This window comes from Oncorhynchus nerka, linkage group LG27 (genome assembly GCF_034236695.1).
Source record: "Oncorhynchus nerka isolate Pitt River linkage group LG27, Oner_Uvic_2.0, whole genome shotgun sequence".
Lineage (NCBI taxonomy): Eukaryota > Metazoa > Chordata > Actinopteri > Salmoniformes > Salmonidae > Oncorhynchus > Oncorhynchus nerka.
Window position 1 is genome coordinate 100,412,267 of NC_088422.1, and position 17,813 is coordinate 100,430,079.

The following is a 17,813-nucleotide window of genomic DNA, read 5'->3' on the forward strand; positions in this document are numbered from 1 at the left end:
ACACCGACCGTCTCATTCCTCCTCCTCTGTAGTCCTGAGCTACGAGGCAGGTGGACTGAGGTGGACTGCAGGGGTGAGGCATTCTGAATGGTATCTTAAAGACACCGACCGTCTCATTCCTCCTCCTCTGTAGCCTGCAGATTAAAAACAGACAGAAGATCCACATAGTGGAGGTTGAATTTATATTTTGAAGTGGTCCTTTGTAGCTCAGTGCAGCTCCGGGATAGTGCTGCTCGATTCCCAGGACCACACGTATGTCAAATGGATGTACGGAACTAAGTCACTTTGGATAAAAACAGCTGCTCAATGGCATACACTATAAATACATCAGGGATTCTTGAAAGATGAGGAAATAAACTTTTTTTTTTTTTTTTTACAAATATTTTTCTTAATATTACAAATGAATAGTGAACACCGTCAGACACCTTACATTTCTACGTTTATCGTTCAACAAGTGTTTAAATGCCTTGATTGTTTAATTCTAACATTCGATTATTCAAGAGCTGTTCTTAGGCACGACACATCGCAGAGTGCCTGGACACAGCCCTTAGCCGTGGTATATTGACCATATATCACAAACCCCATAAGAGCCTTATTGCTGTTATAAACTGGTTACCAACGTAATTAGAGCTGTAAAACTAAATGTTTTGTCATATCTATGGTATATGGTCTGATATACCATGGCTTTCAGCCAATACGAATTCAGGGCTCAAACCACCCAGTTTCGAGCCCTGAATGCTGATTAGCTGGCTCCGCGTTGTGTCGTGCTTAAGAACGGCCCTTAGCCGTGGTATATTGGCCATATACCACACCCTTATTGCTTAATTATACCATGGGCATTGTTGAATACTTGTTTCTGATTGGCTTGAAGGGCATTCTAGAGTGTGCAGTATTTCCCTATAACAAACGCATGGTATATTTGCATGATAGAATTCATTGGCTATAGTTCATTCTTACATGTTCTATGTTTGAGCTGCTTTTGAAAGCAAACGTCCAATTGAAAACATCATTGCCATTGTTGAATTCGATGTTCCTAAAGGCAAACTAGGACTGATGGTTTGGGTCTGCTAAGCTAAACTAGCAAGTCTGTTTGGTTACCATGGCAACTCCTGAAGCTGTCTAGCAAACTCGCTAGCTACTTCAGTGGATGTTGAACACATTTCTACCGGAAAATGTACACATTCCTAACAGCAAATATGTTAAATTTATAGCTTTGGTATAAAAGGGATAATCAACTAAAGAGTCTATATATTCTTTGTAAAATAATGTAACTCTGTGGAAGGTCAGTTCCACTCCGTGAACACACCTTCCACGTCGTTCATTATTTTCCATAGATTGACTCTTACATTAAATTCAAATCTCCAAACTTCCTTTTGTTTTGTTTTATAGCGCTATATAAAATGCTCCAGGTTAATTTCATAAGCATGTTGGTATGTTTTTCTATATTCAGAACATAAAACCAAATGTCCAAAACATTATCCCTTAGGTCTAGGACAGGAAGTACTTCAATAGTTGAAGTGTATGTTTCAGAACGACGTATCTTAAGGGGGGTTTAGCCGTCTGTGACGGAGTTGACAGGTCACTGATGAAGTGGACAACAAACACTCAAAACATACTTTTTTTTTTTTTACCTCTGAAAAATAGAAGTTCAACACAAAGTTTTAGTAAAATATAGAAAATAATTCATTTTGAAAATTTGCCAATAAAAGCATCAATCTATCAGGTTTTTCAGACAGAATTTACTTTACATGAAAATCTGAGGAGTTTGTTTTACGGAGTAGAAAAAAAATGTAAATGTTTATTCATTCAAGTTGTATACAAAGTAGCAATTGAGTTTTTCCTCGGGTGCTTCATGACTCTAAAATCTCATTTAAAATAAACATATTTTAACCAAAATTCCCATCCTATCAGGGAGATGGAGTTGACAGTTTATGGTTGTGGCCATAGTGATTTCAATATTGTTTGTTTAATTCTATCAACATTTGAGAACTTTCCAGACCACGAGTGGCCTTGTTGCACTCCATGAGGACATGAATAAGGAGGTCCTGGTGGTAGAGCTGTCCCTGCTCATTCCTGATTCATTTAGGATTTCAGACAAATCTGACTGAGTCGACCAAATCTCCAGACACATTTTTTAGGAATCACAGTTTTGAGAGAAATATTATTCAAAGTCAAATAACGGAACAATTTGTAATTTTTTCTATACATTTTTCCTGCCGGACAAGGATTGTCCAGACTTTGAAGAATCTCTGATATATATTAAGTCTCTGAATGCTCTGAAAATGCAAAGAGCCCAGGGTTTAGGTGCGTTTGTGTGTTAAATGCGTACGTGACACGTGTGTAAATCAGATGATTTCCCATGAACCAACCTTCTTAGCATTGGCAGCCATGAGAGCCTCCAGCTGGTGGTTCCAGCCCAGGACATCAGCCAGCATCTGCACCCCACCGACCACATCCCCTAGCTGGGTCACATCATTGTGTCGCGGGGTCCCCCAAGCGAAGGGCCCCACCAGGTCTCTGTTGATAAGTAGGCGAGGGACAGAGTCCCTCACAGCTCCGGCCAGACTGGCAAAGGGCTCCACCTAGTGTATTGACATGGAACAACATGTTTTAAGTCTCCAGTAAATAAATAAATAAATAATATATATACACACACACACACACCGGAGATATCTTTTATAGGAACCCTGGACTACTGAGTGAAACCCTGTCCTGCCTGATTGACAGGTGAATAACAGGAGAATAGCGTGTTAACTGGTTTATAACATGTTTATAACTGTGAATAACAGCTTACTAACAGCCACATAACATGTGTATAACATCTTAATAACACATTAATATCAGTGTTCCTCACCTCCAGAGAGGTACCCATGATAATGAGGAGGTCTGCCAGGGGAAAGTCCTTCAGGTAGCTGAAGTAGTGAGGAGGTAGTTCCTCCCCAAAGAAGACAATGTCAGGCTTCACCACACCCTTACAAGTGGGACATTTAGGGACTGTCCCCTTCATAATGTCAGGCTAAGAAGTAGACAAACACACAGGAGAAATACAGGAAATCAAATCTATATATATATATTTTAACAACAAGCCACTGCATCAAACTATTATCTTTCAAACTTAAGAAACTTTCACAAATGACAGTATCGGAGCTAGATGGATTGAAGTCTCTCAATAATATGAATCAGTTGTAACAGGGAAATGCTCTGAGAATGGAGTGATAGTTAACCGACTCACACGTAGCTCCTCCCCCTTGTAGACTCTGAGACACACAGTACAGGTAGCAGTAGCAAACGAGCCGTGTGCCTCCACCAGTTTCTCAGGGGGGATTCCTGCCACTAGAGTCACACACACAGTGAAACACAGTGAGATAGACAGAGAGGGAGAGAGACAGTGAAACAAATCAAATCTAATGTTATTTGTCACATACACATGGTTAGCAGATGTTAATGCGAGTGTAGCGAAATGCTTGTGCTTCTAGTTCAGACAATGCAGTAATATCCAATGAGTAATCTAACCTAACAATTTCACAACTACCACCTTATACACACAAGTGTAAAGGAATGAATAAGAATATGTACATAAAGATATATGAATGAGTGATGGTACAGAGCGGCATAGGCAAGATGCAGCAGATGGTATAGAGTACAGTATATACATATGAGATGAGTAATGTAGGGTATGTAAACAAAGTGGCTAGTGATACATGTATTACATAAAGATGCAGTAGATGGTATAGAGTACAGTATATACATATGAGATGAGTAATGTAGGGTATGTAAACAAAGTGGCTAGTGATACATGTATTACATAAAGATGCAGTAGATGGTATAGAGTGCAGTATATACATATGAGATGAGTAATGTAGGGTATGTAAACATTATATGGAGTGGCATTGTTTAAAGTGGCTAGTGATACATGTATTACATAAAGATGCAGTAGATGGTATAGAGTGCAGTATATACATATACATATGAGATGAGTAATGTAGGGTATGTAGACATTATATGGAGTGGCATTGTTTAAAGTGGCTAGTGATACATTACATAAAGATGCAGTAGATGGTATAGAGTGCAGTATATACATATGAGATGAGTAATGTAGGGTATGTAAACATTATATGGAGTGGCATTGTTTAAAGTGGCTAGTGATACATGTATTACATAAAGATGCAGTAGATGGTATAGAGTGCAGTATATACATATACATATGAGATGAGTAATGTAGGGTATGTAAACATTATATGGAGTGGCATTGTTTAAAGTGGCTAGTGATACATTGTTTAAATGTGGTATAGAGTGCAGTATATACATAGAGATGATAATGTAGGGTATGTAAACATTATAAGTGGCAGATGGCTAGTGAGATTACATAAAGTATGGTATAGAGTACAGTATATACATATGAGATGAGTAATGTAGGGTATGTAAACATTATATGGAGTGGCATTGTTTAAAGTGGCTAGTGATACATGTATTACATAAAGATGCAGTAGATGGTATAGAGTGCAGTATATACATATGAGATGAGTAATGTAGGGTATGTAAACATTATATGGAGTGGCATTGTTTAAAGTGGCTAGTGATACATGTATTACATCAAGATGCAGTAGATGGTATAGAGTGCAGTATATACATATGAGATGAGTAATGTAGGGTATGTAGACATTATATGGAGTGGCATTGTTTAAAGTGGCTAGTGATACATGTATTACATAAAGATGCAGTAGATGGTATAGAGTACAGTATATACATATGAGATGAGTAATGTAGGGTATGTAAACATTATATGGAGTGGCATTGTTTAAAGTGGCTAGTGATACATGTATTACATAAAGATGCAGTAGATGGTATAGAGTGCAGTATATACATATGAGATGAGTAATGTAGGGTATGTAGACATTATATGAAGTGGCATTGTTTAAAGTGGCTAGTGATACATGTATTACATAAAGATGCAGTAGATGGTATAGAGTGCAGTATATACATATACATATGAGATGAGTAATGTAGGGTATGTAGACATTATATGAAGTGGCATTGTTTAAAGTGGCTAGTGATACATGTATTACATAAAGATGCAGTAGATGGTATAGAGTACAGTATATACATATGAGATGAGTAATGTAGGGTATGTAGGGTAATGGAGTGGCATTGTTTAAAGTGGCTAGTGATACATTTATTACATCAAGATGCAGTAGATGGTATAGAGTACAGTATATACATATGAGAGGAGTAATGTAGGGTATGTAAACATTATATGGAGTGGCATTGTTTAAAGTGGCTAGTGATACATGTATTACATAAAGATGCAGTAGATGGTATAGAGTACAGTATATACATATGAGATGAGTAATGTAGGGTATGTAAACATTATATGGAGTGGCATTGTTTAAAGTGGCTAGTGATACATTACATCAAGATGCAGTAGATGGTATAGAGTACAGTATATACATATGAGATGAGTAATGTAGGGTATGTAAACATTATATGGAGTGGCATTGTTTAAAGTGGCTAGTGATACATGTATTACATAAAGATGCAGTAGATGGTATAGAGTGCAGTATATACAGTATAATACATATGATTGATGGCTAGATAATGTAGATGCAGTAGATGGTATAGAGTGCAGGAGATAAATGTATGTAAACATTATATGGAGTGGCATTGTTTAAAGTGGCTAGTGATACATGTATTACATAAAGATGCAGTAGATGGTATAGAGTGCAGTATATACATATGAGATGAGTAATGTAGGGTATGTAAACATAATGGTGTGGCATTGTTTAAAGTGGCTAGTGATACATGTATTACATAAAGATGCAGTAGATGGTATAGAGTGCAGTATATACATATACATATGAGATGAGTAATGTAGGTATGTATGTAAACATTATATGGAGTGGCATTGTTTAAAGTGGCTAGTGATACATTTATTACATAAAGATGCAGTAGATGGTATAGAGTACAGTATATACATATGAGATGAGTAATGTAGATGTAAACATTATATGGAGTAAAAGTGGCTAGTGATACATGTATTACATAAAGATGCAGTAGATGGTATAGAGTGCAGTATATACATATGAGATGAGCATTGTTTAAAGTGGCTAGTGATACATGTATTACATAAAGATGCAGTAGATGGTATAGAGTGCAGTATATACATATGAGATGAGTAATGTAGGGTATGTAGGGTAATGTAGTGGCATTGTTTAAAGTGGCTAGTGATACATGTATTACATAAAGATGCAGTAGATGGTATAGAGTGCAGTATATACATATACATATGAGATGAGTAATGTAGGGTATGTAGACATTATATGAAGTGGCATTGTTTAAAGTGGCTAGTGATACATGTATTACATAAAGATGCAGTAGATGGTATAGAGTACAGTATATACATATGAGATGAGTAATGTAGGTATGTAGGGTAATGGAGTGGCATTGTTTAAAGTGGCTAGTGATACATTTATTACATATGCAGAGATGGTATAGTAAGTATATACATATGAGAGGAGTAATGTAGGGTATGTAAACATTATATGGAGTGGCATTGTTTAAAGTGGCTAGTGATACATGTATTACATAAAGATGCAGTAGATGGTATAGAGTACAGTATATACATATGAGATGAGTAATGTAGGGTATGTAAACATTATATGGAGTGGCATTGTTTAAAGTGGCTAGTGATACATTACATCAAGATGCATTGTTATATACAGTGAGTAATGTAGGGTATGTAAACATTATATGGAGTGGCATTGTTTAAAGTGGCTAGTGATACATGTATTACATAAAGATGCAGTAGATGGTATAGAGTGCAGTATATACATATGAGATGAGTAATGTAGGGTATGTAGGGTAATGTAGTGGCATTGTTTAAAGTGACTAGTGATACATGTATTACATAAAGATGCAGTAGATGGTATAGAGTGCAGTATATACATATGAGATGAGTAATGTAGGGTATGTAGGGTAATGTAGTGGCATTGTTTAAAGTGGCTAGTGATACATGTATTACATAAAGATGCAGTAGATGGTATAGAGTGCAGTATATACATATGAGATGAGTAATGTAGGGTATGTAGGGTAATGTAGTGGCATTGTTTAAAGTGGCTAGTGATACATGTATTACATAAAGATGCAGTAGATGGTATAGAGTGCAGTATATACATATGAGATGAGTAATGTAGGGTATGTAGACATTATATGGAGTGGCATTGTTTAAAGTGGCTAGTGATACATGTATTACATAAAGATGCAGTAGATGGTATAGAGTGCAGTATATACATATGAGATGAGTAATGTAGGGTATGTAGGGTAATGTAGTGGCATTGTTTAAAGTGGCTAGTGATACATGTATTACATAAAGATGCAGTAGATGGTATAGAGTACAGTATATACATATGAGATGAGTAATGTAGGGTATGTAGGGTAATGTAGTGGCATTGTTTAAAGTGGCTAGTGATACATGTATTACATAAAGATGCAGTAGATGGTATGGTATATATACATATGAGATGAGTAATGTAGGGTATAAACATATGAGTGGCATTGTTTAAAGTGACTAGTGATACATGTATTACATAAAGATGCAGTAGATGGTATAGAGTACAGTATATACATATGAGATGAGTAATGTAGGGTATGTAGGGTAATGTAGTGGCATTGTTTAAAGTGACTAGTGATACATGTATTACATAAAGATGCAGTAGATGGTATAGAGTGCAGTATATACATATGAGATGAGTAATGTAGGGTATGTAGGGTAATGTAGTGGCATTGTTTAAAGTGACTAGTGATACATGTATTACATAAAGATGCAGTAGATGGTATAGAGTGCAGTATATACATATACATATGAGATGAGTAATGTAGGGTATGTAAACATTATATGGAGTGGCATTGTTTAAAGTGGCTAGTGATACATGTATTACATAAAGATGCAGTAGATGGTATAGAGTACAGTATATACATATGAGATGAGTAATGTAGGGTATGTAGGGTAATGTAGTGGCATTGTTTAAAGTGGCTAGTGATACATGTATTACATAAAGATGCAGTAGATGGTATAGAGTGCAGTATATACATATGAGATGAGTAATGTAGGGTATGTAGACATTATATGGAGTGGCATTGTTTAAAGTGACTAGTGATACATGTATTACATAAAGATGCAGTAGATGGTATAGAGTGCAGTATATACATATGAGATGAGTAATGTAGGGTATGTAGGGTAATGTAGTGGCATTGTTTAAAGTGACTAGTGATACATTTATTTCATCCATTTTTCCATTATTAAAGTGTCAGGAGTTGAGTCAGTATGTTGGCAGCAGCCACACAGCGTGTGTGAGATAGAGAGAGAGAGATGACAGGCTCCTGTGTGTATTATCTGAACTGTTTTTCAATATGGTCATAGTGTATCCACTTACGTCTCTCCAGGCCGTCGATATTCTGCGTGTACATTCTGAGGAGCTGGCCCTTGTCATGAAGGAGACGTATGAAATAGTGTGTGAGGTTGGGTTGGTAGTTGCCTGGGTACAGCTCTTTGGCCAGGGCAAAGAAAGGGTTGGGGTTGTGATGGAAGTAGTTGATCTCGAAGATGGCTTCTGCGTAAGGAAGATTATACTGCTGGAGGTTGTCATAGAGACCACTGCCAGGGGACCTGTCCAAGGAAAGTAGGGAGAAAAGGTTTCCTACAAAGTCTGTGCATTCATTGTATTCCTGACATGGATTGACTGAACATCTCAAACACTTTCCAAATACTTGAGGTTGCATTTGATGGAACTTCAACCAATGGAATCATCCCAAAAGTGCAAAACCGCACCCTGCCCACCGGTCAAGTGCACCTCAAGCATTTAAAATATACCGCTTGTCACCTGAAGTCTGGGATCCCACTAGGTGTGCTGATCCCAGCCCCTGCCATCACTATGATCCTCTTGTACTGTCCGCCTCTGATGCTCTTAGTGAGGTCCTCTAGCGTCTGCTGCTTGGAGTCCTCCACTCCTCCTCTACAGAACAGTCCTCGAAACCCAGGCCACCAGACTGTCCTGTCTTGGCTTGGACGTAGACCGTGGACATCCCTTTGCCTTGGAGCGAGGAATAATGTTCTTTGCTGTTGATCTGAGAAGGTAATGCATGTGGTGAAGTTACTGAGTAACTAGCTACTATCCTCATCGATCATCGTAGGTCTATGTAATGTTCACATCAATCTCAAAAGCAGCTTTCAAATTACAATTAGTTTCAAATCGATATTTAGGCTCTTGCTTACGTTTCAGTTTGATGAATCTAGCTGTACTCGATGTAATAGTATGATACAGATATAACCTGCCCTTGTGGACCATTGGGGAGGACATGAAATAAGTCATAGCTAGCTGCAAGAAATACACAGTATATCTGTAGCTTTCTCTAGAACCGCATCTTCATTTTGGAAGCAGGCAGTTGAAGCGCATGTTTTTATACAAGAAGAACCATTTCAATAGCATAACTCTCCTAAGCTTTAGCTACATTTCATAATGCACAACATTCGCTCAAAACAAATGTGAGCCGCTGCATTAGTCTGTTGTTGCTCTGGTTACCTTTGAACTCGTGACGAAGGCTGATTATACCGTAAAATATGTACAATTATTTAATACAGTTTAGAATAAACCATTTAAATATAAGTGCTCACTGTCATTATTTTATAAATTGTAAATAGCAGTTTGGTCCACTAATATCGAGTAATTAAACTACTTATCGTGATTACATCTATTTAAAATATATATATGGGGTAATAAAAAACACGCAAATGCGTATTTGTTAGAAATATTACGGTAGACGTTCCTGTGTCAGCTCAGCTCCCATGAGTCTTTGCGTCTGCTCTTTGCTTGTGGTGCTAGCTGTTCAGTTAGCTAGCTAGGTACAGCAATTATAGATACAAGTTGTCAACGCGTTTCTTATTCGGTATCTAAAATCTAAACCTACCGCGACAATGAAAGATGTTACCGGGTACCTCAAAACGCAACAGAGCATCAGTTCGACCCCGGAGATGGCATCGGAATGGCACACACTAGAGGAGTTTTACAACAAAAAGTAAGGAAAGCGTCTTTGTCTACGTTAGCTAGCTTTTATGTCATTCATGCGCTGAGTCATGGAGTTAGCTTACTAATGCTACAGTAGCTAGCTAAACACCAACCATCAGTGAATGACACACAAACAATACACCAACTGTGAATTGTGTACAGTGGAATAAAACATGAAATATGTTTTATTCGTAACATGTGACTAACGTTACCGAAAATGTATTGTTGTGATATTCGTCATGTCCACAATCTTCCTTGATGCTATTCCGTTAACGGTTGCTAAAAATGCTTCAGTAGACAGGGAGGCTAGCTAGTTAGTTAACGTTCGTTTTTTTGTTGCGTTTAGGGACTTTTGCAATCTTGCAAGGCCATAGGTATTCATAGTCTCCGTCTTCCCTTCATCTGGCGGCAGGTAGACTAGTGGTCAGAGAGTTGGACTAGTAAGTTAACAGAAAAGTTGCACGATCGAATCACCAAAATGACAAGGTAAACATCAGTCGTTCTGCCCCTGAACAAGGCAGTTAACCCAATGTTCCTAGGCTGTCATTGAAAATAAGAATTTGTTCTTAACTGACTTGCCTAGTTAAAGGTGAAATCAATCTGACCAGCTTGCCTCATCTTTCCATTGACAGGTTGTGGCATCAGTTGACCCTAAAGCTCACAGACTTTGTAAAAGACCCTTGCTTTGCCACAGGAGATGGCCTCATACAACTGTACGATAACTTCCTCAGTGACTTTGACCACAGGTAGGACCAACACCAACCTACAGTAATAACTGCTTCTCTGACAATTGGAATAGTAGCTAGAATTACAACACTGTTTAGTAGTCTAATCTCTGAGTGTTCAGTTGTAACCTTTTCTTTCTCTGTCTCTCTGTCGTTTCTAGAATCAACCCCCTGTCTCTGGTGGAAATCATCCTGTATGTTGCCAGACAAATGACAGGTAAGAACACAGTCGGGACATGCAGTCTGTAGTCCTATCACCTTCTTCGCTGATGCTAAGTAATTTAACTTGAATCCACTCAGATACAGCATGTATCAGCACTCATGGGATTTCAACCAGCTCAACCAAGTTCTCCTTTTCAGATCCTAAAGATGCTATCACTTTCCTTGAGAAGACTAAGGAGAAGGTGAAGAGCAACGACGAGTCGGTCATTCTGTGCAAGACATCTATTGGAGCCCTTAAACTGGAGATAAATGACCTTCCAGCCACAAAGGTAACACACTGTCTGGGTATACAGTAACTTGTAGGTAAAAAAACTGGAAAACAAACATCTCAATGGAGACCTGTCCCAAGATGGCATGAATCAAAACAATCAAAAGCTTACTGAGGCCAGGTGTATGTACATTTCAATCCAGTGGATATTTTTATTTTATTTAACCAGGCAAGTCAGTTAAGAACAAATTCTTATTTTCAATGACAGCCTAGGAACAGTGGGTTAACTGCCTGTTCAGAGGCAGAACGACAGATTTGTACCTTGTCAGCTCGGGGTTTGAACTTGTAACCTTCCGGTTACTAGTCCATCGCTCTAACCACTAGGCAACCCTGCCTTCCGTCCTGCAGATATTAATTGAGGAGGTGGAGGAGACGCTGAATAACTTGCCGGGTGTGACGTCAGTCCACGGGCGATTCTACGACCTGTCCAGCAAATACTACCGCATCGTGGGGAACCACGCCTCTTACTACAAGGACGCTCTGCGCTACCTCGGCTGTGTCGACATCAAAGACCTGCCAGGTAACATCTGTTTACAATGTACAGAGGCAGTATGTTGCACTGAAATCATACAGCAGAATTTAATGTTGGTAAAATCACTAAAGCATCATTAGAATATTATTATTATTATTTTATTTACAATTGTTTGAAGGCGTTATTAGTTTTTTGTGTGCTAGTACTCACTAGCTGTCATAACTGATGTCTTTATATCCATCAGAGACAGAGAAGCAGGAGAGGGCTTTCACACTGGGTCTGGCTGGACTCTTAGGAGAGGGAGTTTACAACTTCGGAGAGCTGGTAATTACCCATCACCAACATTGTGATAGTTGTGTTTTTGAGGTATCCTCCCATTTGGTGAGATATTAGTCTGTCTGATAATAAGCAGCCATTTTAAAGCTAGTTTTGGCTGAGCTACAGCCACAAAAGTTTGGGCTCAAGTTTTGCCTTCAAAGCACCAAATGGCTTTGACAGCCTTTGTTTGACAGCCTGTCTCTGCTTGTGTTTTTAGCTGATGCACCCGGTACTGGAGTCCCTAAGGAGCACAGACAAGCAGTGGCTGATAGACACATTGTACTCCTTCAACGGAGGCAACGTGGAGAAGTTCCAGGCCTACAAGTCTGCCTGGGGAGCGCAGGTAACCAGCACAACTGGCTATAGTACGGCCTACAACAGTCGGTTGAATGTACTCTATGGAAACTATCGCTGCAAGAAATAAAGAGCGAAAACTATTGTAGTCTCTTTCCATAATGTGTTATTGTTTATTCACATGGACATGGAGGTGCTATGATTGGAGGCCCATTTTTTTAAAATGATAATGCAAGTTAATAATGTTACAATAATCACAGAAGATTAGAAATCACCTGTCATTTAACCAACAAACACAACTCCTCTCAACGTGTGTCTGTGTTGCAGCCTGACCTGGCAGCCAACGAAGCCAAACTGATGCAGAAGATTCAGCTGCTTTGTGTGATGGAGGTGGGTTCTCCTTTCTCTCTCTTCTTCTCCCCCCTACACGGCAGAACTAATGCTCTCTCTAATTGAATGTTTTATAGTGCAGGAGAACTGACGTTTGGATACAGGTTTTACTTTTCACAATGAATGTGTTTGTTTTACCCAAGGGTAGGAACTGAAAAATGTCATATTTTTAGAGGAACAGAATCTGAACTGGGAACGAAAGTGATCTATACTGTTCCGGAACAGAACAGTTATTTTGAAAGCATGGGAACCGATTAATAACTTTACATTTCGGGTAATTTTTCTAGTCCCACAAAAAAACACAACAAAGTGGCTATGCAAAGCTCTCCCTATGTCACTCAGGAAGTTCTTCCAGTGTCTGCCTGCCCCTCCCCCTCCTTCTGAAGCCCTCACTTTGTCACTCAGAAACTTCTTCCAGTGTCTGCCTGTCAGATCTTTGCCAGTGTGTGAGTGTGTGGGCTACTGTAGCCCCTCCACTCTGAAGTATAGGCTACTGTAGCCCATCCCCCCTCTGAAGCATAGGCTACTGTAGCTCCTCCCCCCTCTGAAGCATAGGCTACTGTAGCTCCTCCCCCCTCTGAAGCATAGGCTACTGTAGCCCCTCCCCCCTCTGAAGCATAGGCTACTGTAGCCTACTGATGTTACAGGCATGAAAACAGAAGAATGCTAGTTAATGATACTATAGTTATCAAATTTTATTTGTCACATACACATGGTTAGCAGATGTTAATGCGAGTGTAGCGAAATGCTTGTGCTTCTAGTTCTGACCATTCACAACAACTACCTTATACACACAAGTGTAAAGGAATGATTAAGAATTTGTACATAAAAATATATGAATGAGAGATGGCCCAACGGCATAGGCAAGATGCAGTAGATGGTATAGAGTACAGTATATACATGTAGGATACGTAAACATTATATAAAGTGGCATAGTTTAAAGTGGCTAGTGATACATTTATTACATCCTGAAAAAGGGGACTTTTATTTTTTTTTGCTGAGTCAAAAAATTTTTAATGGTTCAGAATGAAACAATTGGAAAATAAATTAGGTTCCAACACCTGATTTTTTTACCAGCTTACTGTTGGATGCACTGATTGGTCAGTCTCTCTGGGTCACAGCGTCCTGCTTAATGACGAGGATAAATGTAAATGATGCTCCCTAACAGCCCTAACAGGTCTACCTCTTCTTCTCTCCTCCGTCTAGATGACGTTCACTCGTCCCGCCAACAACAGACAGCTGACCTTCCATGAGATTGGACAGAGTGCCAAGATCCCCGTGAACGAGGTCAGTTGGTCAGCAATCCACCAATCATATGTCACTTATGACAAATTATTCATATCTGGAGGCTTCTTATGAACATAGGTCTGTATCCGTGGTCACCTGGTCCACAGGCGATTTTCCCAGCACAATAACAACTAATTAAAATAACATTTAGTTGAGTCGGTGCTTTACTGTCTGGAACTATAGGCCTGCACATCCTGTGGCTCCACCTCCAGGGTTGGTGACAACTGGGGTTTATCTGGAGACCAGGGTTGGTGCCAACTGGGGTTTATCTGGAGACTAGGGTTGGTGACAACTGGGGTTTATCTGGAGACTAGGGTTGGTGACAACTGGGGTTTATCTGGAGACCAGGGTTGGTGACAACTGGGGTTTATCTGGGGACCAGGGTTGGGGTTTATCTGGGGACCAGGGTTGGGGTTTATCTGGGGACCAGGGTTGGGGTTTATCTGGGGACCAGGGTTGGGGTTTATCTGGGGACCAGGGTTGGGGTTTATCTGGGGACCAGGGTTGGGGTTTATCTGGGGACCAGGGTTGTTGACAACTGGGGTTTATCTGGGGACCAGGGTTGGGGTTTATCTGGGGACCAGGGTTGGTGACAACTGGGGTTTATCTGGGGACCAGGGTTGGTGACAACTGGGGTTTATCTGGGGACCAGGGTTGGTGACAACTGGGGTTTATCTGGGGACCAGGGTTGGGGTTTATCTGGGGACCAGGGTTGGGGTTTATCTGGGGACCAGGGTTGGGGTTTATCTGGGGACCAGGGTTGGTGACAACTGGGGTTTATCTGGGGACCAGGGTTGGGGTTTATCTGGGGACCAGGGTTGGTGACAACCTGGGTTTATCTGGAGAGTTGATTGTAAACGGTTTGAACCGGGTCTGATTGTGATTCTTGGTTGTCCCCTGCAGGTGGAGCTGCTAGTGATGAAAGCTCTGTCTGTGGGTCTGATCAAAGGAAACATTGACGAGGTGGACCAGAAGGTTCAGATGACCTGGGTGCAGCCCCGAGTACTGGACCTGCAGCAGGTAAATGAATACCACTCTTTAACATATTCATATTCACGGGCCAAGGAATAATAATCAATCAATGAGAAGCACCGGTTCTCAGAGGCTGGACATGACTCCTGGTTTGGACCAGAAACAGGGATTATTCTGTTTTACTATAATGTCCTCTGTAACACAAGACATTGAGACCAATCCTAGTTGTAGTTCAAATAAGTGGCTTTGAGCTATAGAAATCATCCTCGACATATGGAAAAGCTTGTGAATGTTAACCTTTGACCCTGACTCTCTTCCTTGTCCTTTTTCAGATCAAGGGCATGAAGGACCGGTTGGACCTCTGGTGTGGGGATGTGAAAAACATGGCTGTGTTGGTGGAACAGCAGGCCCACGATATCCTCACCTAGACAGCCCCCCCCCTTGGTTTAGCATCACTTAGACAGGCCTCCCTCTGGTCTCCTCCATGGCCCTGTCCAGAACAACCCCCTAACCTCTAGACACTTGTAGAGATCAGAGAAGATTTGATAGGTTTATGCAGTATGATGATAGTACCTTGCCCTCTGATAGTCTAGGTAGAGTTTTGGCCATATTGCTTACACTAGTCAGATCCTCTCAGACAAGGGTCTAAGGTGTAGGTGCCAGGATGTTCTTCTGGACAGGGGCCTTCTCCCAGCCTGTTCACCCCTAGAACAGACCCCCATCACAGGAATCCTCTCTTCCTTCCTCTACCTACTTATCTACCAGAAGGACTGATGCATCCAACCTTTTCAGTTTTTTATTTGTATTTTTGTTGGGGTTCTGTGTACGTTCTTGTTACTTTATAGCAGTAAATAAATAAAAGAAAACGTTAAATTTTGAAATAAAAATTAAAAATGCTTGTTGATTAAATTACCCTTCAAGCATGAATTATGGATGTGACTGTATTTTTAGACCAATTGGTTATATTGACAAATAGAATGACAGTTCCTCAACCCTGGATCCTGAGGTATGTTTAACCAGAAGGTTATATTGTGTTTAGGAGAGTTGTAACAACATAAGCCTCTTGAGTTGGCACTTGCTGAAATTACATTCAATGTTCTCGGTCACATCCTCTGTTGCACCCTGCTCTGCCCCTATGCCAGAACACTGGTTTCCAAGACATCTCTAATACAGTCAAGAGGGGTGTGGTGTGAACCCATGGGTACATGAGGTCCAGGACTAGAGGGGTATGGTGAACCCAGGGGTACATGAGGTCCAGGACTAGAGGGGTATGGTATGAACCCAGGGGTACATGAGGTCCAGGACTAGAGTGGTATGGTGAACCCAGGGGTACATGAGGTCCAGGACTAGAGGGGTATGGTGTGAACCCAGGGGTACATGAGGTCCAAGACATGGGGGAAACTGTTCATATAATTAAAATTCCATCATTTCAGTTATTTTCTATTCATCTTTTCGACTACTGTGCTTAAAAGCCTACTGATATACGCTGAGTATATGTACCCAACATTAGGAACATCTGCTTACTATTGAGTTGCACCCCCGTTTGTCCTCAGAACAGCCTCAATTCATCGGTGCATGGACTCTACAAGATGTTGAAAGCATTCCACAGGGACTCTACAAGGTGTTGAAAGCCTTCCACAGGGACTCTACAAGGTGTTGAAAGCCTTCCACAGGGACTCTACAAGGTGTTGAAAGCCTTCCACAGGGACTCTACAAGATGTTGAAAGCCTTCCACAGGGACTCTACAAGGTGTTGAAAGCCTTCCACAGGGACTCTACAAGATGTTGAAAGCCTTCCCTTCCCAAAGGGACTCTACAGGGACTCTACAAGGTGTTAAAAGCCTTCCACAGAGTCTCTACAAGGTGTTGAAAGCCTTCCACAGGGACTCTACAAGGTGTTGAAAGCCTTCCACAGGGACTCTACAAGGTGTTGAAAGCCTTCCACAGGGACTCTACAAGGTGTTGAAAGCCTTCCACAGGGACTCTACAAGGTGTTGAAAGCCTTCCACAGGGACTCTACAAGGTGTTGAAAGCCTTCCACAGGGACTCTACAAGGTGTTGAAAGCCTTCCACAGAGTCTCTACAAGGTGTTGAAAGCCTTCCACAGGGACTTTACAAGGTGTTAAAAGCCTTCCACAGGGACTCTACAAGGTGTTGAAAGCCTTCCACAGGGTCTCTACAAGGTGTTGAAAGCCTTCCACAGGGACTCTACAAGGTGTTGAAAGCCTTCCACAGGGACTCTACAAGGTGTTGAAAGCCTTCCACAGGGACTCTACAAGGTGTTGAAAGCCTTCCACAGGGTCTCTACAAGGTGTCGAAAGCCTTCCACAGGGTCTCTAAAAGGTGTTAAAAGCCTTCCACAGGGTCTCTACAAGGTGTTGAAAGCCTTCCACAGGGTCTCTACAAGGTGTTAAAAGCCTTCCACAGGGTCTCTACAAGGTGGTGAAAGTGTTCCACAGGGATGCTGCACCATGTCGACTCCAATGCTTCCCACAGTTGTATCAAGTTGGCTGGATGTCCTTTGGGTGGTGGACCATTCTAGATACAAACAGGGAAACTGTTCAGCATGAAAAAGCGTTGCAGTTCTCGACACACTCCAACTGGTGCGCCTGGCACATACCTCGTTCAAAGGCACTTAAATCTTAATTTGATTGAAGTGGATTTAACAAGTGACGTCAACAAGGGATCATAGCTTTTACCTGGTCAGTCTATGTCATGGATAGAGCAGGTGTTCCTAATGTTTTGTTCACTCAGTGTAAACGTAGGCAACGTTATAACCACTGATTTACCATACAACAAATTATTAAA

At 40.6% G+C, this 17,813-nt stretch overlaps 2 protein-coding genes and 1 pseudogene across 2 annotated transcripts in view; 1 reads left to right on the forward strand and 2 right to left on the reverse strand.

The window, feature by feature from the left end:
* Positions 1 to 9,580, reverse strand: part of sirt3 (sirtuin 3) — a 10,067-nt gene extending 487 nt beyond the window's left edge. Inside the window, exons 1-7 of the mRNA XM_065012471.1 lie at positions 9,269 to 9,580; positions 8,877 to 9,120; positions 8,430 to 8,662; positions 3,233 to 3,333; positions 2,855 to 3,016; positions 2,370 to 2,582; positions 1 to 134 (exon numbers count right to left, since the gene is read on the reverse strand). The exon at positions 1 to 134 is cut by the window's left edge and continues 487 nt beyond it. Of these exons, the coding sequence (XP_064868543.1) occupies positions 114 to 134; positions 2,370 to 2,582; positions 2,855 to 3,016; positions 3,233 to 3,333; positions 8,430 to 8,662; positions 8,877 to 9,120; positions 9,269 to 9,365 (1,071 nt within the window). The 5' untranslated portion in view covers positions 9,366 to 9,580 and the 3' untranslated portion in view covers positions 1 to 113. The remainder of the gene's footprint in view (positions 135 to 2,369; positions 2,583 to 2,854; positions 3,017 to 3,232; positions 3,334 to 8,429; positions 8,663 to 8,876; positions 9,121 to 9,268) is intronic.
* LOC135565428 (junctophilin-3-like) overlaps positions 1 to 17,813 on the reverse strand; it is a 225,378-nt pseudogene that overhangs the window by 122,263 nt on the left and 85,302 nt on the right.
* psmd13 (proteasome 26S subunit, non-ATPase 13) lies at positions 9,857 to 15,933 on the forward strand. The gene is made up of 11 exons (XM_065012470.1): positions 9,857 to 10,068; positions 10,691 to 10,804; positions 10,945 to 11,000; positions 11,144 to 11,274; positions 11,622 to 11,793; positions 11,990 to 12,069; positions 12,281 to 12,406; positions 12,685 to 12,747; positions 13,954 to 14,034; positions 14,938 to 15,054; positions 15,339 to 15,933. Exons 1-11 carry the CDS (start codon positions 9,968 to 9,970, stop codon positions 15,432 to 15,434), a joined length of 1,137 nt encoding a protein of 378 aa, XP_064868542.1. The 5' UTR covers positions 9,857 to 9,967; the 3' UTR covers positions 15,435 to 15,933.